Source organism: Crocodylus siamensis, chromosome 4 (genome assembly GCF_052110815.1).
Source record: "Crocodylus siamensis isolate JL-2025a chromosome 4, ASM5211081v1, whole genome shotgun sequence".
Lineage (NCBI taxonomy): Eukaryota > Metazoa > Chordata > Crocodylia > Crocodylidae > Crocodylus > Crocodylus siamensis.
In genome coordinates, this window is record NC_143398.1 from 142619454 (window position 1) to 142636447 (window position 16994).

General features: G+C 46.5%; 2 protein-coding genes across 2 annotated transcripts; both read left to right on the forward strand.

Moving 5' to 3' along the window:
• Positions 1–2134: 2134 nt before the first annotated feature.
• LOC149866639 (olfactory receptor 2A2-like) lies at positions 2135–11225 on the forward strand. The gene is made up of 2 exons (XM_090041630.1): positions 2135–2292; positions 10698–11225. The coding sequence occupies exons 1-2, from the start codon at positions 2140–2142 to the stop codon at positions 11223–11225; spliced, it is 681 nt and encodes a 226-aa protein (XP_089897756.1). The 5' UTR covers positions 2135–2139.
• A 1692-nt stretch (positions 11226–12917) lies between these two features.
• On the forward strand, positions 12918–13856 carry LOC149866640 (olfactory receptor 2A1/2A42-like). Its single transcript, XM_090041150.1, has one exon. The coding sequence runs from the start codon at positions 12918–12920 to the stop codon at positions 13854–13856; it is 939 nt and encodes a 312-aa protein (XP_089897276.1).
• The last annotated feature ends 3138 nt before the right edge of the window (positions 13857–16994 follow it).

The window sequence follows — 16994 nt, forward strand, 5'->3', positions numbered from 1 at the left end:
ACAACTCTCTGGGTGCGACCCTCCAGCCAATTCTCCACCCACCGGACTGTGCAGTCATCCAAGTCACAGCCCCTTAACTTGTTCACCAGTATGGGGTGGGATACCGTATCAAGGCCTTCCTGAAGTCCAAGTATACGACAACCACCCCTCCTCCTGCGTCGAGGCGTTTTGTAACCTGGTCATAAAAAGAGACTAGATTGGTCAGGCACGATCTGCCTGCCACGAACCCATGCTGGTTTCCCCTCAGCATAACTTGCCCTGCCGGGCTCTCACAAATGTGAGCCTTGATAATTTTTTCAAAGACTTTGCCAAGGATGGAGGTGAGACTAACTGGCCTATAGTTGCCTGGGTCCTCCTTCCTCCCCTTCTTGAAAAAGGGAACCACATTGGCCCTTTTCCAGTCCTCCGGGACTTGACCCATGCGCCACGAGCATTCAAATATTCCCACCAGTGGCTCTGCAATGATGTCGGCCAGTGCCTTCAGTACCCTCGGATGGAGCTCATCCAGGCCTGCCGACTTAAAGGCATCCAGTTCTTCCAAGTGACCCTGCACCACCTCAGGATCCACGCATGGAAGTCTGGTGCCTTGTGCTGCCTCCCTACACTCCCAGTGAGAGACTTGTCATGCCTCTCGCTTAGGAACACTGAGGCGAAGAACTCATTGAGGAGTTCAGCCTTGTCCCCTCTGTCCGTCACCAATTGTTTCTGCCCATTTAGCAGAGGTCCTATTCCTCCCTGGGCCTTCCTTTTACTCCCTATATATCTAAAAAACAATTTCTTATTGTCTTTTACTTGGGTTGCCATCCTCAGCTCCATGGTAGCTTTGGCCTGTCTAACTGCCTCCCTACAAGCATGAGCAGAAGAGGTATATTCCTCTTTGGTGATCTCTCCCTGTTTCCACTTTTTATGTGCTCCCCTTTTGGCCCTTAGTCTGCCCTGGATTTCTCTGGTCATCCAGGGAAGCCTCCTGGCCCCTTTCCCTCTTTTACCTCTCACGGGGATCGTCTCGCTTTGTGCTCGAAGGATAGTTTCCTTAAGGCACAGCCACCCTTCTTGGGCTCCCATCATTTCAAAACTACTACTCTGTAGTGCGTCCTTCACTAATCGCCTGAGTTCGCTGAAATCAGCTTTCCTAAAGTCCAGCACGTTCACCCTACTAGTTACTTTACCCACTCGACGCCTTATGTTGAATTGTATTTTTAGGTGATCACTGTCCCCCAGATGGCTACCGATCTGTAGGTCCCCTACTATGTCATCCCCCATTGCCAATACCAGATCCAGTAAGGCATTCCCCCTAGTGGGACCATGTACCTCCTGCGTCAGGTGGAGGTCCTGTACACAGGTTAGAAACCTGCGTGAGCGGTGGGACTTTGCTGTCTGTGTCTCCCAACAGATGTCCGGGTAGTTTAGGTCCCCCATGACCACTGCCTCTTTAGCTTTTATGGTCTCCGAGAGTTGCCTCAGGAGCCCCAAATCTATTTCTTCCCCTTGATGTGGGGGTCTGTAGCAGACCCCTACCACCAAATCCTTTTCTCCATGCCCCCCATTTAGCCTAACCCACAGTCCTTCTACTTCCTCATCCTTTGATTCTGTCTTGATGAGGGTTGATGTATATTGCTCCTTAACATAGAGCGCAACCCCTCCCCCCTTTTTCCCCACCCTGTCCTTTCTGTACAATCTATAGCCCTCGATATGTACCGCCCAGTCATGGGATGAATCCCACCAGGTTTCCGTCAGCCCCACTAAGTCATAGGCGTTTAGTGCAACCAGGAGCGCTAGTTCATCCTGCTTGTTCCCCATGCTCCTAGCATTAGTATATAGGCACTTGACCCCTGCGACTGGTGCCTTTGCTGCCCCCCCGCTCCAAGTCCCAAAGGGCTCTTTGTCTCTTACCTTCTCGTTCCTTACCTGTGCCGTATTGCTGTCCACCCCCTGTCTTTCATGTTCCCAAAGCTCTCTTTCTTCAGGCTGGGCTGTCCTTGTTGGTGCCACCTGGTTTGGTGGTACACAGCTTCCCCCGCCCTCATCTTCCCCTCCCCCCAACGAGCCTAGTTTAAAGCCCGCCGGAGGAGATCCGCCAACCTGTAAGGAAACACACGCTTACCTTTGGGGGACAGGTGAAGCCCATCCCAGCTGAGCATGTCCCTCGTTGTAATGTGTGGGTCATTGTCCAGGAAGCCGAAGCCTGCCTCGAGACACCACTGCCGAAGCCGCCAGTTGGTCTCTCGGATGCAGTTCTCATGCCGTCTGCCGCGTCCGTTCACTGGTAGGATGGAAGAGAATACCACCTGTGCACCGAATTCCCTCAGCACGCCGCCCAGAGCCTGGTAGTCCGCCATCAGGTGATCGGGGGTTCTCCTGGCCGCATCATTAGTACCCACATGGACAAGGACCATGGGGTAGTAATCGGTGGGCTTGATCCTGGCCTGGATTACCTCCGTCACATCCCGAATCTTAGCTCCAGGCAAGCAGTAGACCTCTCGTGCTGAAGGGTCCTGGCGACAAATGGGTCCTTCTGCACCTCTCAGGATGGAATCGCCTATGACGATCTTCTCCCCTTCTTCTTTGACCAGGCCCTTATATAGCCTTTCTGACCTCAGCAGCCCAGTCCAATAGAAGCCAGCAGCAATGCTGGCAACTAGCAAACCAATTTAAAAAGCATCACTGGTTAACTGGACAGATGAGGATCCACCACACATACTGCCACTGCCAAACCAAGCCCTCTGCCAGCTTCAGGGCTCTTCTGGGGCAACCAGTCCAACCCTGCTGGTCAGCTCTCACCAGCTATTCAGGGCCCCTCTTCTTCATCCCTTGGTGATCTCTGCCCCCCGGGGCCAGGTGCATTGTCCCTTTTATCCTCCTCCAGGTGGCTGGTGGGACCAATCAGGCAACATGAGAGGTCAGTCTACTCTCAGGTCCAGTTTCCCTACCTGGCCCCTGGGTGAGGTGGGGAGCAAGCCTTCTCCTTTTTGGTGGGGAAAAAGAAATCTGCCCCCACCAATCATTTTTTAACTTTTCGAAACTTCTGGGCCAAGCCACCGCTGGCTAGCCCATCATGCTTGCAAATCCTTGTCCTATGATTGGGCCATATCATAATGGTCACTGAGTGCTCTTCTGGAGACTCCTCCTAAAGAGTCTGGGGGAGGAAACCCTAATATATCTGCAGAGGACACCGACCCCGAGATAACTTTCCCAATTCCCCATCAATATACCACTCCCCCATTTCCTCTCATTCCTCATGACCTACTTCAGCTATCAGCTAAGAGGTCCTGAGAGCTCAGGACAATCTCTTCTACCATTAGGACTGGGGAGTAAAAGATCTGTGGGTTCTTGCTAAACTGTCAGCCCTTCACACCCATGAGGAGCTTGAGCCTTATAAAACTGTCCTTGTCCCATGATGCATGTGTCAACTCTGCACTCAGAAAGCTCCAGTCCCTGTTTGGAATGGCAGGTCTGGGTTGGCTCATCCTCCCTGGTGTCAGGGACTCTGATCAGAAAGGTTGGTCCATGCCAAGTCCTGTCAGGGACTCTGAGCACACATGCCAACCTGGGCCAAGTACCTCAGCAGTCACACCTGCAACAAGCCCCAGCTAATGAACTCTGCCCCAGGTTAGGAGCAGAAAGCATCCTGGTAGCACCACCTATCCATTTAGCACCAGCTGGAGCCTGGGGTCTGCAGGCCAGTCATCAGTCTGCTGTGGCAAGCCCACTGGGTCATACACGCTGGTTTTCCTGTTTCCTGACCCCAATTTGGCTCTGCTCTTGGGCTTTGCCCAATGAATTATCCTTCAGAATAGTACTCAGCATCTGATCCCTGTATCCTGGTTGCCATCCTACACACCTGCTCTGCTAAGGGGCAGCACAAAACCTTTTCCACTTGCAATTCCTACCTCATTGCTGTGGGTCTCTTCTATAGCTGTGACATTGTTGTGTGCATTGGACACTGGACTCGCCTGTCAACATTCAAGAAAAAAATATCCCTCTTTTACAGCTTTATCAATCCACTGCTATCCCTCCCCGCCCCAAATATACAGTATGAGGAACAAACAGGTAAAGGATACATGGAAAAGAGAATTTCTCTCATCGAACATTATTCCTCTTCACCACTATGTTTCTCAGTTCCCCTTTATCCTTATGCTTTGATCTATTCAGGCATTGAAGTTTGAATTTTAAATGCCAAAAATGTATTATATTTTTCTAATTGCATATTATAATTTTGTTTATTTTTTGCACACCATGATGAGTATTCCTTCAGGAGGGTGGTTAATGGAGATGAGATGATGATTATGATTGTTTCTATGACTATGACATTGATTAAATTGTCCTTCATCCCAAGAAGTAATGTTGCCAACAAAGTGTTGCCAACATTTGGATGGGTATTAGTACCCAACCAAGCTGTTTCATAGAGGTAGGTCAGGTAACTCTATAGTGCACTCTGCAAATCTCCCAAATCTGTAAGGTTGATGTAATGAGTCTAGGCCCAGCTGCAAAAGGTTTCTGCCCCATGTCTCAGCTGGAAGTGACCAGAGACTGAGACGAACCACCCGCAATGGCTACAGGAAGAGGGTCCCATCTGCTCAGACCCTTATCTGAAATCATTGCTTGTGATGTCTGGCCATTGGATCCTGACTTGTGCTCACACAGTACATGTGATCCACCAGGACCACCCACAGCCCAATTCATTACAGTAAACAAGACTACATTAGGGTCACTTCACCTACCAGTGAAATGCAGCTCTCTGCATTTTGTGACTCAAAACAAGCATGGTGGGCTCTGTGTTCTGCCCAGGACCGGTCTCGGAGAAACTCAACTCTGATCGGTGGCATATACGCTGGGGAAGAGTGGCCCAACCCCCACAAGAGAGGTGTCAGGAGGGAAGAGTGAAGAGCTTCCAGACTTGATTAAAGAGTGTGCTTTGCAGGTCCAGAAGAGTTTGGGGAGAAGCCTCTGAAGAGAATAAAAAGAGCTGCGTGCGCAGCACGTGGCAGACGCGGTGAGGGAGTAAAAAAGAGCAGGGCTTAGAAGAGCCAGGAAGAGCTGCCTGGCAGGTGAGCCAGCACCCAGAAGAGCCCCTGAAGCCACCACCTGGGGACCCCACAGTGGGAGTATCCATGATGCACAGTAGCAGTGCATGGAGCTTCGACCCTGGGAGCTGCAGGAGGCTGCTCAGGTCCATCCACGATACACGAAAGCAGTGCATGGAGCCTCAGTCCTGAGAGTCACAGCGGGCAGTTCAGGCCTGTAACCCCAGCAGGGGCAGGAGAGCTGGAGCGAGTAGCCAGATCGCCCTTGCTAAAAAAGCCCCGGATCCCTGAGCAAGGGGGCCTGGGAGAAAGAGAAAGCCCTTGCACAAGGCTGGAATCAGCTGAGCTTAGGTAGGGTGGCTTGGCTGGATAACAGAGCCCTTGGTACCCAGAGCAGGGCACAGGGCCATGGGTGACACCCCAGCGTGAGGCCAGGGAGGTGTAAAATGTGGAGTAGCTCAGCCTGGTTGCCTAGAGCGCAGTACCAGGCTAATGCGGAGAGCCAAAGGCATAGAAAACAGGGCCCCCAAGGAATCCGCAACCCCAGAGATGTGCATCAGCCAATCCGGAGAGGGAGCATGAGTGATGTGGGAAGCAGGTCCTCACAGGGGAGGGAAGGCTTCTCAGGCAAAAGAGGAGCTTGGGCCTCCAAGTTCTCCTGTTTGAGAGCAGTGAAGAGGGCCGAGCCAGGGTCCCTATACAGGGGCAAACTCCCAGGCCTCTTACAGAATTGTGAAATGTGTTTCCTACCTGGGTTGATAGATGCTTTACCTATTGATGCTAATAGCTGTTACGCGTGCCTCATAAATAGTTGTTAATTGATGCTGACTTCAATATGTTAATGCTGCTGCTGATGGGGTTGTTATTACTAACATATGTTCACTACTGAGATTTATCTAAGGGTTATTTGTCTGTATTTGCAGTTTATGTATTTACCTGTGTATTGTGTAATGCCTTACCTGTATGTGTGTCCCCTGATGTGCAGTCCCCTTTAGAGGGCCCCTCCACCCTTTGTGTGCATTGGATCCCACTCTTCCACTGCCATACTCTGTAGTTACTCCTGGTTACCCACTCCTGAGTTCAGTTACCTGTACTCGCCTTCATCCAGGGTCCACCTCTGCATCAGCACCTGGAGGTGACTAGAAGATTTACCCTTGGGTTTATAGGGTCCCTCCATTGGGATTTTGAGTTGGGTGAGATACTCCACAGAAGAGGGTGCCCCATATTTCATGAAGGTTGTCATTTCTTTTACCTATTGTAAATATTCTGTCACAGGTGTATTTATGTATATATATATATATATATATATAAAAATGAATAATACATTTTAAATAGTTAAGTAACATTGGCCTGGCCTGGCTCTATGAAAGGTAGAGGGAGCTGAAGCTAAGTAACAGCTTTCCTCTCACAGCACCCTAGCCTGCCTATATATCCCATCCAGCTGAGGACAGGGCATACCCTTGGGTGTACCCAGGTTACACAAGTGTTAGAGGATAAGTGGGGTACCTGATAGATAACCACAATGTTCCTTGTATCTGTCCAGATTGGGAACCTGGGTGAATTTTAGTTCATGCCTTTGCAGAGATGGGCCAGGGAACTGCTAATCCACAGTCAATGTCTGGAAACCCCAAAGGTTGGTTGCAAGGTATGGTGGGATCGGGCTGGAGTCCGGCTTAGGGCTGCTTATTGCTCCTCAATTCATAAAGGATGTTCCATGCATAAGGAGAAGCAAGCACTGTGGAAAATAAAGAAATGTACATGGGAAAAGTGCCATAACTAGGAATATCAGTAGGCTATACATTTCCTGGTCCACAGTGCCTTGATGTTTCTCAGACTCAATGGGCACATCTATATGAGATGCTTTACATGATTAGAGCAAATTACTGCACAGTTAGTGTCATCATCTACATGTGCAGATGCTTAATGGTCACGTCTACATGAGACACTGTGGTGCTGTAGCAACAAGCTCCTGTGCCCTACATTGCTATGGTGCCATAGTGTAACCAGGCATGAACTGTGACACCAATGCTACTGTGCAGTAGTAATGAGCTACTGTGCAGTAACTTGTTGCTACTGTGCAGTAGCATCTGAAAAAAACCATGCAGCAATGGGCCTGCACATTAACACCGGTTACTGTGCAGTCATTTAGTACTCAGTTAAGCAAGCACTAAATGACTGTGCTGTAATAACTGCACATTCAGCTGCTCATGTAGGCATAATTTGCTTTAATCTTGAGTAAATTTGCTACTTGTATATACAGGTAGCAAATTTATTCATGATTAGAGCAAATTACACCTATACGAGCAACCAACTGTGCAGTGTAAATTGCTGTGTTATTTGCTACCTGTATATACAAGTAGCATTTTTAATTATGATTACTTACTGTTCTGTATGGCATGTGTAGATGGCCAACTGGGAGCAAACTCGCTCCTAGTCAGCCAGGCAGCGGGGTGTGGGAGATTGCTTCCTGCCCCCTGGAGCTGCTGGCTGCCAGAGCACTAGAGCCTGGGCAGGGAAAATGTCTCTGTGCTCCTGCAACAGGAAGCTGGCAGTCCCTGCGCCATAATCATGGAGCAGGGGCTGGGAAAATTGTTCCTAGCTGCATAACTGTGATTTCCACAATTGTGATCACACCTCCACAATTGTGATCACAGAGCACGGGCTAGGAACAGGCTGAAGAGCCTATGCCCTGCCCAGCTTCATAATTGCAGAGCTAGGCAAGGAACAGGCTGCCCACCCTCTACCCCACAACTGTACCCCAATCAGGCAATCAAACTTCAGGGATTGGAAGAAGCTGCTGGGGAGGGGCAGGTCCCAGTCACCTGCCCCAATCCGCCAGTGGGGCACCTAGCAGTGATCTAGGTGGTTGCCCCACTGATGGATTGGGGCAGGGAGCTGGGACCTGCCCCTCCCCTGAAGCTCTTTCCAAATTCCCTGCCCCCAGTTGGGGAACTGGGGCCAGGAGCTCTCTGCTGCTGGGGCAGGGGGACATTGTCTACACCTGGGCTCTGGTGGCAGAGCCCATCCCAGCACCAATCAGCCCCCCCAGGAAGCAATCTCCCAGGCACAGCCAGGGGACAGCTGTCTCCTGCATCCCTGCCAGCCCCTGGGCTAGCACCCAAGGGAAGACTAGAGCTCCCCCTGGCTGCTCCAGGGGGCTGGTGCAGGGCCAGGGGGGCAGGAGCAGATTGCTGCCAGGAGCAGCAGATCTGCTCCCGCATCCTTGCATATGTAGACATCTGCCTGAAGTAATTTACTCTAGAGTAAACCCACCCTGCAGCATGTGCACATGTAGACATGCTCACTATGAGGTTTACACCCCCTGTCTTGTCCTTTGGGCCAGAAAGATTGTGCCCCTACTGTGTATTTTCAAGATGACACAATAGAGGTAGTGAGGAATTAGCAGACTACTCATTCATCAAAATAAAAAATCATTGGGTTCAGGGGGGAAAATAAACAAAGCAACATCAACATCAACATCAACATCTTCGGTCAGGAAGGTTTGCCTGCGATAATTTTTTTGGTGAAAACCACTGTGATGCAGTGAGAAGCCCTCCAGCTGATCAAGCCATTCACCAGAGACATGAGATATACATGCTGAGGATGCTGCTTTGGATCAAGGAGTAAAACTTGTCTCTCATTTGTCATGAGAATTAGCAGCCAGGAATACTCTCTTCAGGCTCTCACATGCTTCAAAACACCATTTTCCCAGAATCCCTAGAACCTGCACTTTGCAATCCTCAGAGATGAAGCAGTAAGGAAGGGCGGTTCTTGAATTGCCAGCTCATGACAATCTCTACTAGTATAATTAAATGTCTAGCTCTACTAGTATAATTAAATGTCATATTTTTGTGACATATTGGGCTGGGCAATTTAAACCACTGTCCAATTTGATCTTTCCCAGCAGATGAAGAACATGATCTCCAAACTGACCTTGTAACTTTGTATAGTGTTTCCAGTCTGGGTTATTTTCAGGGGATATAGGCCTCCCTGCAGAGTTGTGATTAAAGCAGAGGGCCCTAAAGCTTGTTTTTGAGTGGCTGCAGAAAGACCCTCTGAAGACTTTACAACAAGCCTGAACAGCAATTTAAAAGAAACAGTGAACAAACATGCCCAGCTAAATAAGTAGTGAGATCAAATTAAACAGAGCATAAGGCACAGTGGGAAAAGACAAAAGGCCTTGACACAAATAACCCAAATGTAGTTTATTACAGTGTTACCTTAAGCATATCAGTAATAGCAATTGATAGAACCAGATATTGAAGATTTAGCTATAACAGGTGTATATCTGTTAACATGTTATTAAACAAAAGCAGGTTGGTCCATAAAATAAGGTGAACATGAAATATAATGGTGGCAATCAGCATTCCAAAAGAATGAAGAAACAAGAAAAAAAACCCCTTCCTCTCCAAAAATGCCAGTTTCCACAAGAACATGGGTCCAAACTTCTTGACACCTTCCAGGACCATAAGATAAATGATTCAGTCTGCTTCCTAAGGTCTCAGTAAAACAAACGAATTTAAATAAAACAATCAGTAAATGTTTGCTAGTGTTAACCATGCAGAAATATGGAGCATGGGGTGAAGGGAAAACCAGGGGACTCAGGAAATCCCAGATGGCCCACTGCTGGTCTGTCTATTTCTCCCTCAGTGGTATGGGTGAAAATCTGTACCACACTGTTGTCGGTGGTCAGGTGGACACTAGGGTATGTGTAGATTCTTGTGCTCTGAGGTGTAAGAAATTAAATGCCCGGGTGCTGACTTGTATCTTGCCTCTTTTAATCAGTAGTCAACCAACCAGTACACTTGTAGACTAGGTAGCAGTAAAGGAGAGAAGTAGAGAAGTTTTTATGAAAACCATAATATTTTCTACTACAAAATGATGTTAAAAGGTTAACTTTTGACAAACTCCCTGGAGTTAAGTCACTGTTGCTCCATGAGAAGACTTCTTGTAAGACCCTTAGGAATTAAAATATTATGCTAAATATTTACTCATCTCCCTTGGTTGCTCTCCCTTCAGAGACATTATGGAAAACCCTTTGTTTTAAATGCACATAATGCTTTAGTTGTTTCACAGACCCTGCATGGCTTTTCATTTTATCTCTTGTCTGATGACAGCCAGAGTGTGTCATTACTTAAGAGATGGCTACATCTTTCAGCTGAGATGACTTCCCTGATCTGGCCAGGTCAGATCCCTCAGTGGTGCATTTAAGGATGCTGCAGGTAAAAAAAAAACCATCTATAAAGCCATCTATAATGTATTTTTATGGTGATTCAGCAATAATCATCCAGTTACCCTGTGTAATGTTCAGTTACTGAGGCCATTTGAACCAAAAAAAAAAGTGCATCTCTGCAGCACTCAACTTCCCAATAGTGAACACAGCAGTGAGGTCCTCCAGACAAAAATGAAGAAGGGACTCTTAAAAGCTGCAAGGTCCGCTGTTAAAATATAGCAGAGAATCTTGGCAAAACTGGTATCCTTTCAGAAAGGACTATGTAAGCGATGAGCAAGTCTGATAATCAAGCAGATACAGCAACAAATCTTACTACATCAGAAACAGGAAATCTCTGAAACAGGTCACTTGCTAGACAATTCATCAAGCAGGTATGGTTAATGCACAATAGTTTCTGTTGTCTATTAAACCTGAGAGAATATTGTAGCTAGCAATTCTAGCTAGCAGAATTCATCATCCTGGGATTTTGTACTGGGCCAAGCATGCAATTTTTCATGTTTGGGATCTTCTCTGTTATTTACACAGTCTTGCTGATTGTAAATGCACTTGTATTTGTGGTAATATGTCACAACTCCCAGCTCCACACCCCCATGTATTTCTTTCTCTGCCATCTATCCATATTAGACATCTGCTATGCCTCCAATAATGCCCCCCACATTTTGGGGAACCTCCTTCTCCAGAGGAAAGCTATCTCATTTGTTGGCTGTGGAACACAGATATATCTCTACATGGCCTTGGCCCCAACTGAGTGTGTGTTGCTGGCAGTGATGTCTTACGACCGCTACGTGGCAATATGCCACCCCTTGCGATACAATGTCATCATGACCTGGAGAGTGTGTACCACCATGGTGGCATGTTCATGGACCTGTGGGTTCCTGTTTGGTGCAATACAAGTGGGTCTGATCCTGCGGTTGCCCTTCTGCGGCCTCAATGAAGTGGATCACTTTTTCTGTGAACTCACTTGCTAGTCAGTTCATCAGGCAGGTATGGTTGATGCACAATAGTTTCTGTTGTCTATTAAACCTGAGAGAACATTGTGGTTCTTTCTAGCAGCACCTTTTACTGAACAGGTCTTTTAATTTAAAGATGGATGAAAATGAGATGGGGAGCAGCCTCCTCCAGTGCATTTCTAGAGTGACATGCAAATGCACACCTCAGAGCTTACAGAGAGCCATAGTAACTCACTCTGTCAATAAAACCCTTTGGCAGGCATCAGCCAAATTTTAACTAACAGGACTTTCCTATGGGTGGTTATTGCACAGTTTTTCATTAGCCGGCTTCCAGAATTGACCTGTTAGATAGCTCAGGGACAGGACACTGGAATAGATGCAATACTGTTTTGCCCCTTGTGGGTGCTCCTGTCACTCCAGTGTTTCAGAAGTGGTCCAAGCCCAACATCTCTCACGTTCTTTCACTTCGGACCTCTGTGTGTATCCAAAATTCCCAAATGGTATTCAGTCAGAAGTCCTAATTGTCCCTCTCGAGATAAGTGAAAGTTATAACCCCAGTGCTTCAGCTGGTTCATACTGTTGTAGTTCTATTGAACAGGTGCAAATAGGATCCAGCTAGGGTGTGTCAAGCTAAGTTTCACTTCACAGGTGATTTCTTTGATAATCTTCATAGACAAGAGACAAAGGACACCTATATGAGTGAAAGTGGGTTTCATGCTTTCCAGGTGATTCACGTGAAAGGTACAATAGGTGTAAAAATATTAATTGCTAGAACCTGCAAGATGCTGACCATTTTCTATGAAATGCCAAGTCCCCCGGACACCAAAAGTGCGTTTCTTAATTCAATATTAAAATAGATCAGCTGTATCTGTTTTCCTGGATGTGATATACTGTGCACAACTCTACTGTGATCCATCAGTAAGGCTTGGCTGAAAAAGATGACTGCAAGGCCCACAGATTGATAAGGTCTAAATCTATCAATAAAGAGATATTGAGCAGAGGTTTGATTATAAGACCACGTAGTGCCAAATAAAGCCTTCATCATACTACAGGTGCACATCGACAGACAATTCAACCTGCACAGGAAAACTTCTGTCTGGCATTTCCTACCTTGTAAGAGGTCGACTTTGCCACCTCCTTATGAAATTTTATTGCATTTATCCCCCTCAAAATGCTATCGATAATATAAATGCAGCCCCCATCGTCAGTCACAGAGGAGTAAGTAATGTGGCTGAGGTCATTTTGTGTTGGAGAGAGGATGCTCCTCAGAGTTCCTTTTTGAGTTCACAGTGATCACGTGAATTTAACACAACCTTGAAACTGCTTTTGATGATTTATTTGCTCAGTCAAAAATTAAAGTAAATTTCCTGGATAACAGAATTAAAAAATACATTATTTTAATAATCACCAAGCAAAGAGATGTTCTCATGGACATTTTTTTAGCCACATACTTGAAAGATTGCACAAAACCTATTCTCTGGTTTCACATACATGAATACATGCAATTGCAACATACTTACTATTTCAGTTCTGATCTACTTCCCATTGTAGGCAAAGAGTTAAACAAAGGGCCTGTGAGGAAAAGACAGTGGGTCTTTCTTTTTTTAAAGGTAACTCACACCCTATTATTTAGCTATTTTTCATGCATTTAATTTTCCTTCTTCCAGATTCTAGTGATGTTAGTTTGTGCCGAAAACATCCCTGCTCAAAATGGAAAATCAAACGTTTGTCACAGAATTCATCATCCTGGGGTTTTCCACTGGGAAGAACATGCAATTCTTCATGTTTGGGATCTTCTCTGTTATCTACACAGTCTCACTGATTGGAAATACACTTGTATTTGTGGTAATCTGTCAAGATTCCCACCTCCATACCCCCATGTATTTCTTCCTTTGCCATCTCTCCATACTAGACATCTGCTATGCCTCCAGTAATGTCCCCCACATTTTGGGGAACCTCCTTCTCCAGAGGAAAGCTATCTCATTTGTTGGCTGTGGAACACAGATATATCTCTACATGGCCTTGGCCCTAACTGAGTGTGTGTTGCTGGCAGTGATGTCTTACGACCGCTACGTGGCAATATGCCACCCCTTGCGATACAATGTCATCATGACCTGGAGAGTGTGTACCACCATGGTGGCATGTTCATGGACCTGTGGGTTCCTGTTTGGTGCAATACAAGTGGGTCTGATCCTGCGGTTGCCGTTCTGTGGCCTCAATGAAGTGGACCACTTTTTCTGTGAACTCCTGGCTGTGTTAAAGCTAGCCTGTGCTGATATCACTATCAACCAGATTGTGATATTTACTGCCTGTGTGTTCATCCTGCTGTTCCCCTTCTTATTAGTTATTGTTTCCTATCTGCACATCCTGGCCACCATCCTGCGCATCCACTCTGCTGCAGGACGGTACAAAACCTTCTCTACCTGCAGCTCCCACTTGACCGCGGTGGGGCTTTACTATGGAACAGCCATCATCATGTACCTGGGACCCATGAGCAGCCACTCAGCCCTTCGAGGGAAAATCCTTTTCCTTTTTTACAGCTTTATCAACCCCATGCTGAACCCACTTATATACAGCCTGAGGAATGAACAGGTGAAGGGAGCCCTGGTGAAAGTTCTCAGGAGGGAGAGACCCTTTCCTTCCACATAAGTCTCTCTCCTATTCTTACATTTTACGGTTCCCCTTTATATGCTTACTTTGACCTTATGGCCCATTTACATTTGAATTTTAAGTAATAACATATTCATTATATTATCCCAATGACCTTTTGTCCTGTTAATAGTTACTTTTATAAATGAAAGGATTTTAACTTTTACAATTCCAAGTTATAATCTTAATTTTAGTTATTACAATTTTTATTCCTATCATTAAAGCATTCCCCCTCTTCACATCGGTGATTGTCTTTTGCAGAGCTTTTGCAGGTTCAGCTAGATAGCTTTTGGTACCCAAGCAGATGCATTAAAGAAATACCCCAGAAGTAGAACAAAGCACCAAGCATTTGGAAAATTAGCTAGCAAAAGTGTCCAAGAAGAGAGGGAGGCCTAGAAGGCTTTTCCTTACTGCTTTAGTTGCATTGTCAATGAAAGAAGCTGCTATAAGTTTGTGACTCTTTGGTAAATAAATAACATATGTTGGTTTGTTTGACTAATTTCTCTCCAATGGGAAGCTCTCCTGTAAAGCTCTGACATATGTAACTGCATGACAATCAGCAAGCTGACTGTATGTGCTAGAACAGTGGTCTCCGAAGTGGGGTGCGCAAGACGAGCCATTGGGGTGCGGGAAGAAAACATTAGAACTTCTATTTATATTTATATAAATATACATATATAGGGGGTGCATGCTCAAAATTTTTTTACTGATAGGGGTGCACGATCAAAAAAGTTTGGAGACTGCTGTGCTAGAAAATGCACACAACCACAAGGAGGTCTCTTGAAACATGTCTGTTGGTTGGGTGCAAACATAAGGTCATAACTTTGCTGAAGGAATAACATTGTATGTGTAGAACGCCTACTAGATAACACCAAAAATGACCAATAAAGCAGTAACTTGTCTCAGGACTTCCAGGTGGTATGCATGACTGTTAGAAGGATATCAGCTTCCTTGCCTATGATCTCCTCCATCAGGATTGAGACAGCCCCATCCTGAGGCTTAAACAAAGGTGCAAAGCAGGGAATGCTGGGAATTAAGGGATGAGAACATTGTGGGTCATATTTTCATAGTTTCTAGGCTCGGAAGGGACCTGAACAGATCTTCAAGTCTGACCCCTTGCCCTAGGCAGGAACGAGTGCTGGGATCGTAATACCCCAACCAGATATCTATTCAACCTCCTCTTGAAGACCCCCAAGGTAGGGGAGAGCGCCACCTCCCTGGGGAGCCCGTTTCAGAGCCTGGCAGCCCTAACCATAAAATAATGCCTCCTAATATCAAGCCTGAACCTGCTCACAATCAATCTATGGCCGTTATTCTTTGTTATTCCAGGTGGTGCCCCGGGAGAACAGAGTCCTGTGGAGCTAATCACACAATATACCAAAGGGCCGTGTCCAAGAGGAAAGATGTTAGCTTAGAAACACAGATAAATATGGAAATACGAAATAGGGAGTTACAAACTGAATATCTAGGTAGGAAGACCCTTCACCACAACTATACAATGGGTGGTAGTCCACTGGCTGCCACTGTATCTGAAAGGGACCTGGGGGTGACAAATGACTGGTAGATGAATATGAACCAACAGTGTGATGAAGTCACCAGCAGTGCAAATAGGATTCTGGTGTGCGTCAGCTGATGTGTTGCAAACAGATCCAGCGAGGTACTCCTCCCCCTTTATTCAGCACTGGTGAGACCACAGCTGGAGTACTGTGTGCTGGGCACCGCACTTCCGGAAGGATGTGGATAAGCTGGAAAGGATGCAGAGAAGGCCCACACGGATGATCAGGGGCCTGGAGGATAGGCCCTATGAGGAGAGACTCTGGGAACTGGGTTTGTAGAGTCTGAGCAAGAGAAGACTGAGAGGTGACTTGATACCTGCCTACAAGTATGTCAAGGGTGAACACCAAGATGTAGGGGAGGAACTCTTCAGAAAGACACCTCCAGGGGAGGATGAGGAGCATTGGGCACAAGCTAATTGAGGAAAGATTTAGTTTGGACATTAGGAAAAACTTCTTTTCTATAAGAGTATCTAGAATCTGGAACACGCTTCCAACAGGGGTGGTGCAGTCGCCATTCCTGGGGGTGCTCTAAAGGAGGCTGGATAAGCACTTTGTTGAGCTTTTCTGAGCCCAATAACCTCCTGCCCATGGCAGGGGACCAGACTTGATGATCTTACAGGTCCCTGCCAGTTCTGTGATTCTATATGTGGGAGCTCGCCTATGGGCTTAGAAGAAACCTCAGACTGCGACTGTTGCGACTGAAGATCCTGCTTCAGCATCTGAAAACTTTTTGGAAGGTTTAAAATGGGCATAGCCGCGGTGATAATGGCTTCGGTTTTGAGAGGATCTGGTCAGGCTTTTTCTTTATGGCAATATATGCATGCTTTTTCACTCGTAGCGCCAGACTTGGCCAATTGCAGAGTCATTTTACATCAACTCAAGCACAATGTACTCAACAGGCACCAGTGCCTGGGAACACACTGCTGTGTCCCTCCCTTGCTGCCAGTCTTTTGTGGCTCCTTCAGCTCTGCCAGTAGATCAGTTCTGGGATAGTTTAGCTTGAACTCACAGGAACATCCCCTCTCTTCACTCTGAGGTTTCATTTTGATCCTCCAGAGTATTGCTGTCTCTGGACACATCCACATGAGATGCTACATCACCATAGTAACAAGCTACTGTGCCATAGCTCGTTGCTATGGCGATGCAGTGCTGCAGGGCATGAACTGTGACGGTGATGCTACTGAGCTGTAGTATCTAAAAATAACCATGCGGTGGCAGGACTGTGCAGTAACACTGGTTACTGTGCAGTCATTTTGTACTTGGTTAAACAAGTATTAAATGACTGTGCAGTAATAACTGTGCAGTCAGTCACTTGTGTAAATACAGCCTTTGTCAGCTATGTGCCAGGTGAAATGTTTCCATATCAGGCTTGACATGACTAGTTCCTCAAAACCATAGAAGTTGTATGTTTTCCTTCACCAGTAATAGCTACTGAGACTGAAAGTACATCTATTACTGATGAAAGGAGAAAACACCTGTTTTCCTTCTTCAAATCTTCACATTCCCATGCAAAGAACAGAGCCCATGGATTTCAACATCAGAGGCTGATCACTGAGGCCTGGAGAGTACATCCACCTTTGGC